The 15,108-nt window shown below is 36.2% G+C and overlaps 1 protein-coding gene across 2 annotated transcripts in view; it reads right to left on the bottom strand.

Annotated features, from left to right (window-relative positions):
- The window catches only part of SYT1 (synaptotagmin 1), a 517,982-nt gene that overhangs the window by 83,532 nt on the left and 419,342 nt on the right, over positions 1 to 15,108 (bottom strand). For both annotated transcript variants that reach the window (XM_033117597.1, XM_033117598.1), the window contains exon 9: positions 6,369 to 6,486. In XM_033117597.1, coding sequence (XP_032973488.1) covers positions 6,369 to 6,486 — 118 coding nt within the window. The remainder of the gene's footprint in view (positions 1 to 6,368; positions 6,487 to 15,108) is intronic.

Here is a 15,108-nt window from a genome sequence, read left to right as displayed (position 1 = left end):
TTTGGGTTGACATCCTAACTCTGCACGTATAATTCTGTGACCTTGGGAAAGTCAGTTTCCTGTCTGTCCTTAGTTCCATGGATAAAATAGCATTAAAAATAGTATCTACCTCATAGTGTTGTGATGAGGATTAAATCAGTTAATGTATGTAAAACATTTAGGATGGTGTTCTGGCTCACCCTCCGCTGTGCAAGTGTCCGCTGTGACTTTTCCTTACATACCCAAGGACTGGCATGGTGCCCAGCTCAGAGGGTGTATTCAGATGATGTTTGCTGAATGATTGGATACGTACCTTCCAGCTAAAGGACTTATTTAGGAGTTTTTGTGCTAACTGTTCTAACCAATTCATTGTAACCTATCACTCGTTTCTTTGGATTGCTGAAATAGCCCACACTCCATATCTGCTCTTCTCATTTCCTTCAAACCAGTATTAGTCCTTCAGACAAAACATTTTTATCCATCCTGTGGTAACTGTGCCTGGGTCTCAACTTGCATTGGGCTTGGCTATACCCTTCTTAACCACTCAGTTTCTAGGATGATCCAGTTTAAAGATTTGTCATTTGTTTTTAGATCAATTTCTTCACATCTTAGGGATTCAGATTATTTTATCAGTATTGTAATTAAACCTTTTTAAGTGTCACAGAAGTTGATATTCTAACTTTCAAGCCTAAAATCATGATGAAGACTTCTGACATCACAGCCAACTTATGCATATTCCTGTCTTGTTAGCTCAATAAGATGCCAGTTTATTTGCATATTATTGCTTGACCCTGATATCACAGCCAGTTCATTTGCATATCCATATCTAATTGGCTCATATAAGTTTTTGCTACTTTATTTATTGGCCCAGCTCCCAGACTAGTGGCTTTTAGCTCAAATCAATTGAATTTGGAGTGGTTTTCTTTGTCATGCTTTCAGCACTAATGGAAGGTACAGATAGGGTGGTGGTAACAAATGTATAAAGGAACCATCCAGTGCTTTTATCTTTTCTTTTAGTGGAAGAGACTGAAGGAAAAAAGACAGTAATTTAGACAAGTGGGCAAGGTATCTTTCAGTAAAGAGGATACTAGGCTGATGAAAGAAATGGAACTTCTTATAAAGAAAATTCCATTGTATAAGGCAAAGGATATATTCTGTATCACTGACCAAAAGAATTCTAACTTGGAATTTGTCTGACCTGAACCTCAGCTAAAATTATGATGTAGCATTTAAGTCTCTAAAGTGTAGTTTTCTTGTTTTTAATTTTAATATATAATTGACATATAACATTGTGTAAATTTAAGGTATCAAACATCGTGATTTGATAAGTTTATATATTGCAATATGATTACTCTCTGTACACTCTATAAAGTGTAGTTTTCAAACTTAAGATGCATAAGAATAACATGAAACGTTGTTTAAAATGTAATTTCTAGGTTTCTACCACTAGATATTCAGTTATAGCTAAGACTGCGGTAGTCCCTGAAATCTTACATTTTAACATGGACTCTAGGTGACTCTGATGTAGGTAGAATTACATCCTTTTTTTTTTCTTTAAATATATTTTTATTTTTCGATTATACTTGATATATTCATTTCACATGTACAACATAGAGATTAGACATTTACATAACTTATGAAGTGATCACCCCGATGCATCTAGTGCCCATCTGATACCACCTACAGTTATTACAATATTGACTATATTCTTTATGCTATACTTTGCATCCCATGACTTTTTTGTAACTACCAATTTGTACTTTTTAATCCCTTCTCCTTTTTTACCCATCCCTCCAACTCCCCTCCCATCTGGCTAGAGTATCGCATCTTGATAAATAATGCTTGAAAGAATGATTTGTCTCTGCTGATTCATGGTTTCTATGTGGAATCTAGTGGTTCCCTAAGGATGAATAAATTGTTCTTTTCCTAGATGACTTCAAACATTTAAATTGGCTGTATTTCCCAAGTTATATTTCTAGGATGATAGAAATGAGGGAAGACAAACCCATGAACAACTTTTTAAAATTGCATCTTATAGAAAGGAGGGAATATGTGCGAGGGGAGGGGCTTGGGTGGGTGGGCGGGCAAGGTCAGTGTTACTGATTTAGGTCTCAGTGGCTAATCCAATATACTGGAAGTCTGACATATAGGGATGTTGACTCCTTTACTGCCATAAGCCCCCATTTTTTTAATCCCTCCATCATCTTCCTCAAGTAGTTGCTGCCATTTCTGAATCTCATTGCCCCTCCTTATTTTTTTTTGGAGACTTGGATGCTTTGGAGGAACCTCTTCTATAGCCCTACCTTTTGCTTTTTATAGGACAAATCCCGCAGAGATAAGACAGGACTGGTGATGGTCAAGAAGACTGGGGATGGCGTTTGGGGCAGAGAGTAAAAGGGAGAAAGAAATGATGTGGGAGAACAGTTAACCACATTTTCTCGAATCAGCTCTGGGGGCATCTCTGACCTGATCCTGCTTCATCACCACCTGTCTAGCTTCTTGATGTTTAGGAGGCTGCTGGAATAGATGCATCTGATTTGAATTCCTTGACATGGTATTTGACACGCTTTTGTTGTTCTCTTCACAATTTAGGCAGTAGCGCTACACAATTTTTACACTTGTTGATTTGCCATGGTTCCTAGCAGTACAAACACTTAGAAACATTTCAAAAGGACTTAGGTGCTAGCTTCAGGGAAAGGGAAACAGAACTGTTTGTGAGACTGCATTCTGTTTCATACTGGATCAAGCAAGAAATCTTCTAGAAGCCATCAGTGAGGTAACAAAGTCAATTTATGATTCTGGGAAGAAAAGACAGGGAGTGCCAGGGAGCTGTTTGACTGGAAGTGTTCATAGGGATTTATACATGTGGAAATTTCTCCAGTCTTCAACGATGTGGTGATTTCCAACAATCCTTGAAGCGTCCATTTCTAGCCTTACTAACCCTGAGGACCTCATCTTGGTGTTTCAGCTCCAGGCAGAGGAGGCACCCTTAGTATCTATGTGCCAGACATGGATCAAGATGATTCAGGTACATTATCTAATGTCTCTAAGCTTCAATTTTCTGAGAATATTAGCTTCAGAAATTCATCACAGGTCTATCATGACAACCACATGAGTAAACCAAGATTTTTCTAGAAAAGAGGTTTTTAATTTGCAAAATAAGGAGGGTTGGGATTTGCATGGTTTGCTCCATGGATGTATGATAGAGATAAAATCTTTGTGCAGCGCGTTTTGAATTAACACAGTAGGAAAGAAATAAACAGTCACTGTTGGAGAATAGTAAGAAAAATTATTTTAAAAAATTTCCATTTCTTATTTTCTTCAATTTTGTTGATTAATTCCATATCTTGTCTTAATCACTGATGGGTATGTGTAAAACGTGGTCTACTGATATTATTTTGCCTGAATTGAACAGCCAGTCCCATCAAACAAACAAATGAACTTTCTTTTCCCATTGAATCAAATAATTGATTAAACTGTCCATTGGTTGTTTTGCATTTTGCATATTTAACCCAAGATTTGATAAAGTTATTAATGGAAATAATTACAATAATATTTAGCGAGCACTTAGGTGTGTCAGAACCAGTGCTTTCATTCATTTTTTTCACAATAATCTTATAAACAAGGTTCTCTTATTCCACTTTATAGATAATGCAATAAAGCTTAGAAAGCTTAAATAACTTGTCCAATGTTAAATTGCAAGTATTGGCAGTGTGGGATTTAAACTTTGGCAAAACAACCCACATTGGTTCCAATTTCCGGCAAATGTAATTCGACATTTGAATTGCCTGGAATAATCTCATTATATAATTTTGGTCTCATAGGACATACATAGGTCAACTTACTTTGAGACAGACCATCCAAGTGCTTCAAGTTATTTTAATGGTAAGTAGGTTAAACACATTTGAAATGCAAGACTTGTTTTTTCAGGCCATAGCTCCTTTGTAAATAATTCATTGTTCATTCAGCAGCTATGCTCAGTGCTACCACTCAGTGAGGGCATCGTGGGAATACAGATGCACATTCTAGCGAGAGAGAAGGATGATGTTTGAAGGATACAAACTGCTACTGGCCTTTAAAAAAGGGAAAGATTTGTTCTAGTGGGATGGATCAGAAAAGGCTTTATGGAGGCCCTACTCCTAAAATGTTCTCTCCCCCAGAGACCCCGAGGTTCCTTTCCAGAAGGTTGTCCAAATGTTACCTACTCATGAGGCTTTCTCTGACTGTCCCATTTACCATGACTCCCCAGCATTCTTTGTCCTACTTCTGTGCGTGGCTTTCTCGGTGGCACTTTTTACCTCTTGGCATACTATGTGCTTCTCTTATTTATTCACTTTCCACATTAAAATGTAAGCTGGATGAGGGCAGGGTTTTTTGCCTGTTTTGTTCACTGACGTAAACCTAGCTTCAGAACAATGCCTAACATAAGGTAGGGGCACATTTGTTTCATCGATGGAGGAAGTGAGACTTAAGCTGGGCCTGAAGAATGGATAGGATTTAGCGAGGCATTATTGGAAGGAAGAGAATTCTAGGTGAAGATCATGACTTAAGTGAGGAATGGAGGCCGCGCTGAAGGGTATAATATAAACTGGGAGGCAGACCAAGGTAGTCCTAGACACAGGTGATGATGACATGTTTGGCATTGAAGTTTGGAATGGAACCTGTGTGATTGGGTACAAAGGGACATGTAATAGTATCTGGCTATTGAACCAAAGGTAAGGAAAAGGTCAAAGGTGTCTGAAGTCATACCTCAGGATACTAAGTAGAAATCTGGGAGTGAACTGTTTTTGTGATTAAACAGTTCTCAGAATTTTTTCACCACATGTAGTCACATAAAATACACATTATTATGTTTTTGTTTTTTTTTAGGTTAAAATACATTGCATTTACTAGTGTTTAAATATATTGCATTTATGAAGTTTAAACGATTACATCCTTGGCCATTGGAAGCCTCTTTAAGGTAGCTCCTAAGTCTGACATGACCCCACTAGTCTTTGGTAGCTTCCTTGCTTTCAGGTATGATGAGATGTTCTGGCCTTGTCTTGTATAGTTCCTGTGTCACACCTGGAATCTCCCATTTCTCTAATAAGCCCCAGGTTCTTTTAGTGAGAAATTCTATTTTCAAACCATATCTGGTGCTAGGGATGCTCATTACTAATTGATCAGTCTGTTTTAAGGTCTTTTCAGAGGACAGAGCTAGGAAAGGTATATGTGTAGAGACACTTATATACATGTATGCATATATTCTACATCTTAGACACATTAAGTACTCTTCACATTTTTAGACGAAAGTGTGCTCATTGCTTTAAATTTGTTCTTTATGCTATTAAGAAATAGAAGCAGTCAGCTATTAAATGAGGTCTTAGTGACTTGAAAGAATTAGTACAGCGTCCTCAGGCAATTTACTTATAAAGAGAAAAAAACTTAGGCACCAGAAGAATTTTGTTGACAAATTGGTGGTTCAGTAAGTAGAAACTCAGCTTTAGCATCTTTTAGCTGTTATGCTTTAGAATATAAAATCACCAAGCTGCATTAGGGTGACCTTTTGAAGTTTGCAATATTTTATTAGAGAAAGCACTGCATAACCAGTAATGTTAGTTCTAGTGCCATGGCCACAAACAATGACAACCATAGTCTGTTTATGATGACCTTGTGACATATCAAGGAAATGTCTCACACTGCAATAATTTACTGGAAAATTAAATATAATTGATTTAATCGCACAGAGAAGAAAATAAAAAATTATGTTCAACTATGGAAATGACAAGTCCTTGAGTTGACTTTGCTTTTGAACAAGAGTATAGTACTTATTTGTTTTTTTTAAACGAAGGTGGGGTTGCATAGAACTTTAGATCCAAATCTTTTCCGTCCCCAATATAAGCTGTAGAAAATAAATGCATCATCATGGGTATTTACTCTCAAACAGATTTTATTTGCTCACATATATTTCAAATGCAAAATCTTTAATAAAACAGTATTGTTAAAAACTATGCTAGGCCATCAAATACCTAATAAGTCTCAGATAAGCACTATTTTTTGTATCCTGGGTGAATTTTGACTAAAAAAGAACTCAACAAAATTATAATTGGTCATAGGCATTGCCTTTTTGAAGAGAAGCAGACAGTTTCAGCCTTCAATGCTATAGAACTGACAATTGATCACTTGGCTACGAAGCAGGAAAATAGATTTCATTTTCTGTGCCAATTCCAATAAATTGAGAGTGGCTTCCTGGGGTGCTGTGTTGGGATACATTTTGAGATTGCTTCCAGCCTCCGTAGGAAAGAGAACTGTGATCAATTAAGCACTAGGGAGTCACAGCATGTGTGCTATGCATTTGGTAACCATGAAGAAATAGCATTTAAAGAAAACAATAAACATCACAGACTTACCAGACAAGCCCCCTACATCCATCTTCTTCAGGTTCTTTGCCTCCAGAATGACAACCGTCAGTTTGCCAGCCGTAGGTACATAGCGAAGGGAGAAGCAGATATCACCCAATTTCTCTTGCTGTGAAATCCAATATGAAGGTTTAAGTAACTTTTCAGGTAAAGGTGAATATAGTTTGTACATATGCACTGTAAATTCCTCAGAAGGAGGATTATGACAGAATTTGAAAACTTTTAGTTTCGTTGTTGTTTATCTAGTGGTCTTTCATTTACCAAGGTAGTGTTAAGACTGTAACCCTTTTCAGTTTATAAACAGCTCCTTTCTACTTTAACATTCGTCAAAATATATCCATAATTCAACAGTTCCGGAAAGGAGCCCAAAATGACTTTCTTAGATAAAATTTTCATAACTTTATTAAATACTTTTGAAAGGAGCCTAACACTTTTGTAGTACAACCAACCCTACCTACATTTTTGTCTCTTTGCATTTCAAATAGGATTATGGTTAATACTTTAGATTTTGGGGAAAAAGACTTTTATTTGTGTTCCACTAAACTCTATTTATTGATGACAAATTCTGACTTTCTAGTACATGAAAGGCAATAAAACAAATTTTTGCACTTGCAGTTTTATTCATTTCAAGGGAGATCTAAGTTTCTTTTTCCTTATCCTAATATTTGTAAAAATCTAAGTGGCAGTTTGGAAAACCCATACATAGTAATACAAAACAAAGCATCCCAAAGTCCCTCATGTTATTTCACTGGTACCGTGTTTTAGGCCCAAAGCACATTCACCAGTCCTGTACTTAGGCATTTCTGAACAAATGAGTCAGTTTAAAATGATGGTATATAGAACTTTTATTTATTTATTTTTTTCAGAAAGGACTGCGATGGGTTCTCCGACCTTAAGTATCTTACTCTTTGGGATAACTAATTAAGAACCCTGGTATTAGAGCTTTAGCATTCATATTTATAAGCATGAGAGAGATGTGGCGGGAGATGCTGGAGACTCTAGCCTGCTTTCTGACACAGGACATTGGGCATATGGTAAACGAGGGTTTGTTGCTTCTTGCTCCCACCCGCTCCTGCAAAAACAGGTTGACTTCTGAATCCAAAGAAGGTAGTGGTTGTGTCAGACTTCTGCATAGACTTTTAGTACAGGAATGACACACAGAAGACCATAGGCTAATGTCCTCTCGTGTTCTACTCTGACTATGACTGTGTTTGGCCTTATCTATAACTTCACGTATGTTAAATGAGCCAGTGTCTCCACTGTGGAAATAACTGCCTAGATGTAATTTAACAATTTAAGGAAATGTAATTCCTTTTTTAGGGCACTCATTATATCCGCCTTTAAAGAAAGAAAAGGTAATCAATCACCTGTTCTATGATTATCTATAGGTGAGAACTAATATATTCTGTGTGTGTGTGTGTGTGTGTGTGTGTGTGTGTGAGAGAGAGAGAGAGAGAGAGAGAGAGAGAGAGAGAGAGAGAGAGAGAGAGAGAAATGGTACTCTTTTTCCTTAAATAATGCTTTTTTGGAAACAGCACCATGTGAATTTATAGCCCCAATTCTCTCATTCCTTGAATGCTCATAGATCTCACCCATCTTATGTTACTAAGGATGTTCTTTTTTTGTCTTATTGTGCACATGTCTTAGTTTCCCTACATGACTGTAAACTCCTTAAAGATAGGGTCCTTGCCTGAATTCACTTTCCACACTATTCGAAAAAGCAAATAAATGGCAATTTTAGGTAATGTCCCATTTTGAGTTATCTAGGTCATAACTCTTTTCCATTAGTATAGATAATAGTGACTTCTAACTCGCTAACTTCACCGGAAGTGCCTATTCATCCCTACAAATTAATTTACACATCAGGAGAATCTAGTGGAATAAATTACTTTTCACAGTCTTTGAACATACAGAATGAGAGTCAATATCATAGAAATTAATACAAAGTGTAGACAAATTCATCTGAATCTTATAAGAGAAATGTAAATGAACACAATTTCTGTTAAAAAAAAAAATGCTCATGAAGAGGAGGGTTCGTTTTGCAGGATTCTGTCTTTTCGCCGCAGTACCTTCCCTGGGGAACTCACTCTGTTGCAGAGCCAGGTTATATTGTAACTGTTCTAATTAGGCATTTTAGACATGACAGTTCTCTCTTAAGTGACACTTCTCTTTATGGCCTATCATTTAATTCCACAATTAATTTATGGGCATCTCAATTGTTTTAAACAAAGAAATGCCACAACTTGCCTATCTTTTAGTATCTTTTTATTCAATCTATGATGGATAGGGAATTTTAAGGTTTTACGTAATATTTAGCTTTAGAAGAGAGCAATTATAGAGTTTGAAAAAAACATACCTCAAGTAGGAGAAATATGTAAAGTACCTGTAATTTTAAAGCTATGGGATGGAGGAAGAATGAGTGTGTGAAAGCAAGAAAATATGAGAGAAAGAGAAATATGAAAAAATATTTATTTTAGCACCCTTTACAGATCTACATTTGCCTAATTTAGAAATTTGAACATGTAAAATTTCATTTGCTCATAAAATTATCATACTTGGTATGCTAAATTAAACATGTATTTTTTATTTTAATCAATGGAAGTTACTTTTCAGTGTTTTAAAATAGTATTACTTCTGGATCTGTAAGCCATTTGAAAGCTAGTCACTGTTTTTTTCTGGAATTTGTGTCTTTTATGGCATCAGGCAGATAGGGAAAAACTAATTTTTCTAGAAAGATGCGAGGAACCTATCCAATTCATATGAACCTTTATCTTGTTCATTAAATTTTCTGTGTTGTATAAGTATATGCTTTCTATAATTCTTTAAAAATCAGCTTTAATAATTTTCTAAAATGAAAAGTTTGAGAATGGGACAACTTTCTTCCATTACATGCTAGATTTGTCCTCGATTCATTGATTTAGGACCTTTGAGTAGATGGTGATGCACTAGAATCTGGTTTTAGCATGTGGAAGTTTTACTGTATCTTTTGTCATATACATAGAAGGATTAGAATGATCTGAAAGTTTTTTTGTTTTTGTTTTTTTAATTGTTTTTTTCCTTTTGTGTCTGGTTTATTTCACTCAGCATAAAATTCTCAGGGCTGACTGACATTATAGCCTGTGTCACAATTTTCCTTCTTTTTAAGGCTGACTAGTGTTCCATTGTGTGGATGGACCACATTTATTTATCCATTCATCCTCAGAACGATCTGAAAGTTTTATATGGAGAGTTTCACATCAAACTCTTATTTCATAATTTTCACATGTCAGTTTGGAAGAAAGTTGATTGGATAATAATATAAAGATTTAGTATTACACATTTTATCTATCACTCTAAAGTTCTAGAAACGAAGATTTTCTAAATTTTAAAACCTTTTCCTTTAGTGGGGTTATGGCCATGGGAAACAAAAGTAGTTCTTGGAAAATTTACGTAGGAAGATGTTACCCAAATCTGCATGTCAGATCTGTACTGCTCCTTGATAATTCTGTCTAGTTTTCTCCACAACAGCCCTGTGAAGTAGATAACTGTTATGTCCGTTTTGTCAATGAAGATTTTAAGACTCAAAGGTTACATAAAGTTACATAGGTTTCTCCGTGTGAAACTGAATGAAGCAAGGTCCTTTCCTTTGACTCAAAATCAAAGTTTTGTGTTTTGAGTTTTTTTTTTACTGTCAGATTGGAATGACTAATATTTCAGCTGACCACCCACATGGATATTCCATTTTCAATGCCACGTTAGCTCTATCATAAAACTAGAAATGAAAACATTTCTGGAAATGTAGATTTTATAAGATAATTTAAAGACCCTGTAGAGTTGCAGCCGACAGATGAGCGCTTTTGCTGGTGTGATTATCTCATGAAGGGGCCTTATTACTATTAGGAATTTCAAATTTATGTATAATTTATTTTAGCCAATTGCCTTGATAACTAGGTGGAAACCGCCAGTTAGTGTTAGAAAGCTCCAACTGTGAGATTCGGAGAAATTAACCTGCTTTTTTACAACATGGAGCTGACAATCAGAAAGCACCTTTGTTCTGAGCTGCTTGATAAGTCCATTATTTTTTTTTCAAGCAGCCACTAAATAGAGTAGACAGGAATTAATGATTTAATAGACGACTGCAGCAATACCATTCCTTTTTGAAAAGCACATAGGTATTAGAACAGAGGTCATATCTAATGGATAAATAAAAGTTTGATTTAAAATGAATATTTATATGATGGCTTCTATAACACCATGCATTGTTTTATATATAAAAAGAGGGGTTCACTTAATGACCTTTGCAAATGGGGCTAAGTTCACATGCTTGGTGGAAATGCTGTACTTTTGAATGAGTTTTAAAAAGGTACCTGAATTGACTTAATGCTGTGACATTTTAAAAGGACATATTCTATTTATGTTAATCTTAGGATTTTTCTGTTTTAAATTGGCAATAGATTTTCTGAGTAGAGGATTTTTCTCTGAGGTTGGGAATCTATTTAGAGGTGACAAATAAACAAATGGCAATCCAATAACCTTTCAAAATAAAATCCCGACTATGCATATTCTCCATTTGTGAAAAACAAAGCAAAACAAAACACAAAAAACTAACATGTTTTTTATTTATAAGAAGGACAATGTCAGGTTTTTAATTTTAATAACAGAATGGTGTGAAATATGTCCTTTGTGTGGTAGTATCTTTGAAATTCGTTTTATTCCCGCAACTACTCTCATATCCCTGAAGTATCTGCCAAATCGGTATTTACATCTAATGGTCCAGATGGTCACAGTGTGAAATGTTGCTGTGGATGTACCCAAGCAAAAAAGACTGACTCTGGCCTAATGCACAAATGTACAGTAAGTTGTTCAGGTGAATGAGACAGCATGTTATGTCTTTGAATAAGTATTTTGTGAGGATGCTCTATAATCCATTCACTTTGTATTCATTCCATTGTTCATTCATTTCTCTTTGAACATTTATTTAGTTTCACCAGGGACTCTACCATGTTCTAGTCTAGGCTCCATCTATACCTAGTGAATAAAATGATTTTAAGAAGTTCGGAATATAGAGGAGAGACAGATTTAGATAAAGAAACACAATATAATGTGTTCACTGAACCATATAGGTGGCACAAATGCTATGGGAGCAAAGTAGAGAAGGTTGAAACTTTGGCGGGTCTAGTAATCAGACTGACGAAAGGAGGCCATTAGTTGGAGATTTATATCCCTGATAGTCATTGTCAATTTCTTCAGCCACACCAGATGCATGTTCTTTGTAAAACGAATGTGCTTGCCATGCAAACGTAGCTTTGAGACAAATCTCGAGCTCTCCCCTTTTAACCAGAACTAGTGTGTATATGGGTGGGGGGGTTGGTGACATATAAGTGTCCTGGAAGAGCCGGTACCTGAGCTGAGATGTGAAGGTTCAGCAGGAAGAGTCAATGTGAGCCCCATGACGAAGAGGGCAAGAATGTTCTAGGCACAGGAATGCACATGCAAAGTCCCTAAACGCTTAAACCAAGTTATTTTGTATAAGTGTAAAATTCACCTAATTTAATTAAAGGGGGACTTCTATTTGATTTAGAGCTTCAGAATTTCTTCATGATATTTTTAATGTCTATTTTGATTGTTATACACTTGTAGTCCTATTAGAAATAGCAATTAACAACAGAAAAGTGGATAATCTGAAATGATCAAAATAAGAATGATGAAAATAGAAAATCAAAATGCCTATTAATAGTAAGAGGAACGTGCAGGACAGAGTGACGGGAAGAGCACTGAACAGAAGCATGGGCATTAACTCACTGTTTGTTCATAAAACAGTGAATATTTATTGGGATATTTATGAACAGGATATTTATTGGGCACCTCCTATGTGCCAGGCACTGTTCTAGACACTGGGACACAATAAAGCATACAAACCCAATGAACCAAATAAGGAAAGTAAAATGTCAGGCAAAGTAAGGTATTTAGAAGAGTGCCTGGCACATCAAATGTACTAGAGGAGTGTTTGCTACATCCATCTTAGTAAGCCAAATGTTTTTCTCAGGTCTCATTACCTGAACTCTCAGCAGAATTTGTTGACTTCCCTCTCTTCCTTGGATTGTCTAATACAATGCTTTCTTGATGTATCTGCCTCTGGCCACTCATTCTTGGTCTCCTTTCCCAAGGTTTAGTCCTAGTCCATTTCTTTACTTCGTAAACTAATATTATCACAGTCTATAGCTTTAATTACAATCTAGAAGGGATTCCAAAATTTGTATCTTCAGTTAAGACCTTTTATCTGTGCTCCAGACTTATACATCCAACTGCCCATCATGTCCATATTAGAATATTTCATACACATTTTAGAGCCAAAAACAGAATTGACGATCTTTCTCAAAAACTGGTTCATTGCATTTCAGAGATTGGTGCCAGCCTCCAACTAGTACTCAAACCAGAAAACTGGGCATTATCGTTGATCTTTGACTTCATTAGTGTTATGATTTAATCTATTAGTAATTTCTCAAGTGGGTTTACTTGTTTCCATCCCTAACAAATAAATTTCTAATATTCCAATATTAGACTACTTACCACCCTAAGCCAATAATCTGTTATCTGAATTATTCCAGTAGCCTCTTAATCTCTTTGAATTTACTCTTTTTTTTTTGAGGGGTGTAAATGTCTATTTATTACATTGTTTTAGTTTTGTACACCTGAAATTTAAAAAAGTTGAAAAAAAAGAATGTAAAAGTGTCTTGAGATCATACAGTTTGAGAAATTCTGATTAGTATCAGGCTACCAAAATCCAGAAATATGGGGGATGAAGAGAGATTTCATGTTACGACATAAGAATATAATCAGCAAAATCAAGAAGGTGGGAAACTGCAGGACAAATGACTCCAATTCCCCAGTCCTTGAATTTACTCTTAAAATACAGTGGGCAGAGTCACCTTTTCCAAAACAAATACAATCCTCAAGTAGATCTTCTGTCTGTCTTGGGATAAAGACCCATGTCTTTACTATCAGTTATGATATTCTCCAAGGTCTGGTACCTGCTTACTCCTTGTCCTCATCTTATGCTACTTTCCCCTCTGTGCTCCAGTCATATCAGTGTTTTTTTTTTTTTTCCATATCATTAAATATGTCATGTGAATTGTACTCATCTTTCAGGCCTCACCTCAAAGTTCACTTATTTGGAGAACATTTACCTGACTTACCAGACTAAATGAGGCCCTTTTATATATGCTTTAGTAGCTCCCTGAACTCTTCCTTTGAGATACTGGTTATAGCAATCATGTGTTATAATCATGTACAGTAACTGTAGCCATGTGATACAGGCAGGTATTGATTTGTGTGATTATTGGATTGCATCTCACTTCTATGAATTTGATCACGTTTGTATAGTACCTTTTCTTCTATGTGCATAGTACCTGGCACATAGGAGATGATTAGTACACTTTTATTGAGTCAAAGAATGAATGCTCCACTCTGGCAGAAACTACTAGAGAGAAGTGATGTGCACCACTCCCCAAAACTCCTTCCTCTGATCTTTTTCTCTCTCCTATGGCAGACAATGACTTTGCAATCCACATACTGAAGACGGCAGAGGTTCAATCACCCAGATTTCTGAATGGTTCCGGTAGGAAAGCAGAGCCCTACCTGCCAATGTGGTACCACCTTGTACTGTTGAGTGAGCAAGAAATAAGTTTCCCTTTGGCTGAATCTTCACCTGTTTGGGTCTATTTGTTACTGTAACCTAGCCTGGCAATAATACAAATAAATGCATGAATTCTAAATGGTGTTTCCAAAAGTACTGTTACTGATTCATTTCATTTTGTTTTGTGTGGTTTATAGAAAATGAGCAACACTTAGTTTTATACTTCATTAATTCAGCTTATTAAGCTCTTATTTTGTGTTTTCAATGTCAGTCATGGTGCAAGGTACTGGGAACAGGGATGATTAAAACTTGTTCTTGCTAGTAAGAAACTTATTCTGTGCTGGGGAGAACAGGCAGAAAAACAAAAGGTCAACATAAAATGGTAAGTGCCATTATAGAAACATGTATTATGAAGGAGCATTATGGAGAAGGTAGAGGAATTTGTTGTACTTAATTTCATATTAGGTGAATTTTGAGTGCAGGGTAGGGGAATGTGAACAGAATGCGGACTGGAAAGTGAGTCCCAGAAATTTCTTTGTCAAGACTCCTCATGCTGTAGCATGCCGCGGTGCCTGAAATTCCACCCTTCATTCCCTTCGCTAAAGCTCTCCATCTCTAGGAGTCCTTTAAAATAATATGAAATACCGTTTTGCCCCCTAGTGGATGACATGGCGAGCTATCATAGTATTAAATTTTAGCTGATGAGTTTCTTGGGTTATGGAAGATTTATCTTGAGTGGAGATGGGCAAAAATGGGGAAGATGGTGTGTATAGACCCCCATTGCTTGGGGTGCTGCTTTTAGTTAGTAGGGGCTTTAACAGGATCCTGGTAAATGACCAATTTTATGAGGACATGTGAAGAAGGAGGGAAATAATGGAGAACAATTTGTGGAACGTATTCAAAGACAAACCTTTACGAAGTTGCTTTGTCCAGTTAACATTCTCCCTCTATGAACTACATGTCCTTGATTTTCTGTCCTAGAATTTGAAATACTCTGTTTCCTTGTCCTCATATGACTTTGAGGCTCTGAGGTAAAGGGGCCTCTTCCAAATAGTTATTTGGATTATGGGAAACTGCATTATCTTCTTGTGGATACCAAGTAGTTTTGAAATATGG

This window comes from Rhinolophus ferrumequinum, chromosome 10 (assembly GCF_004115265.2).
Source record: "Rhinolophus ferrumequinum isolate MPI-CBG mRhiFer1 chromosome 10, mRhiFer1_v1.p, whole genome shotgun sequence".
Taxonomy (NCBI): Eukaryota; Metazoa; Chordata; class Mammalia; order Chiroptera; family Rhinolophidae; genus Rhinolophus; species Rhinolophus ferrumequinum.
This window is presented reverse-complemented; position numbering and strand designations above follow the sequence as displayed.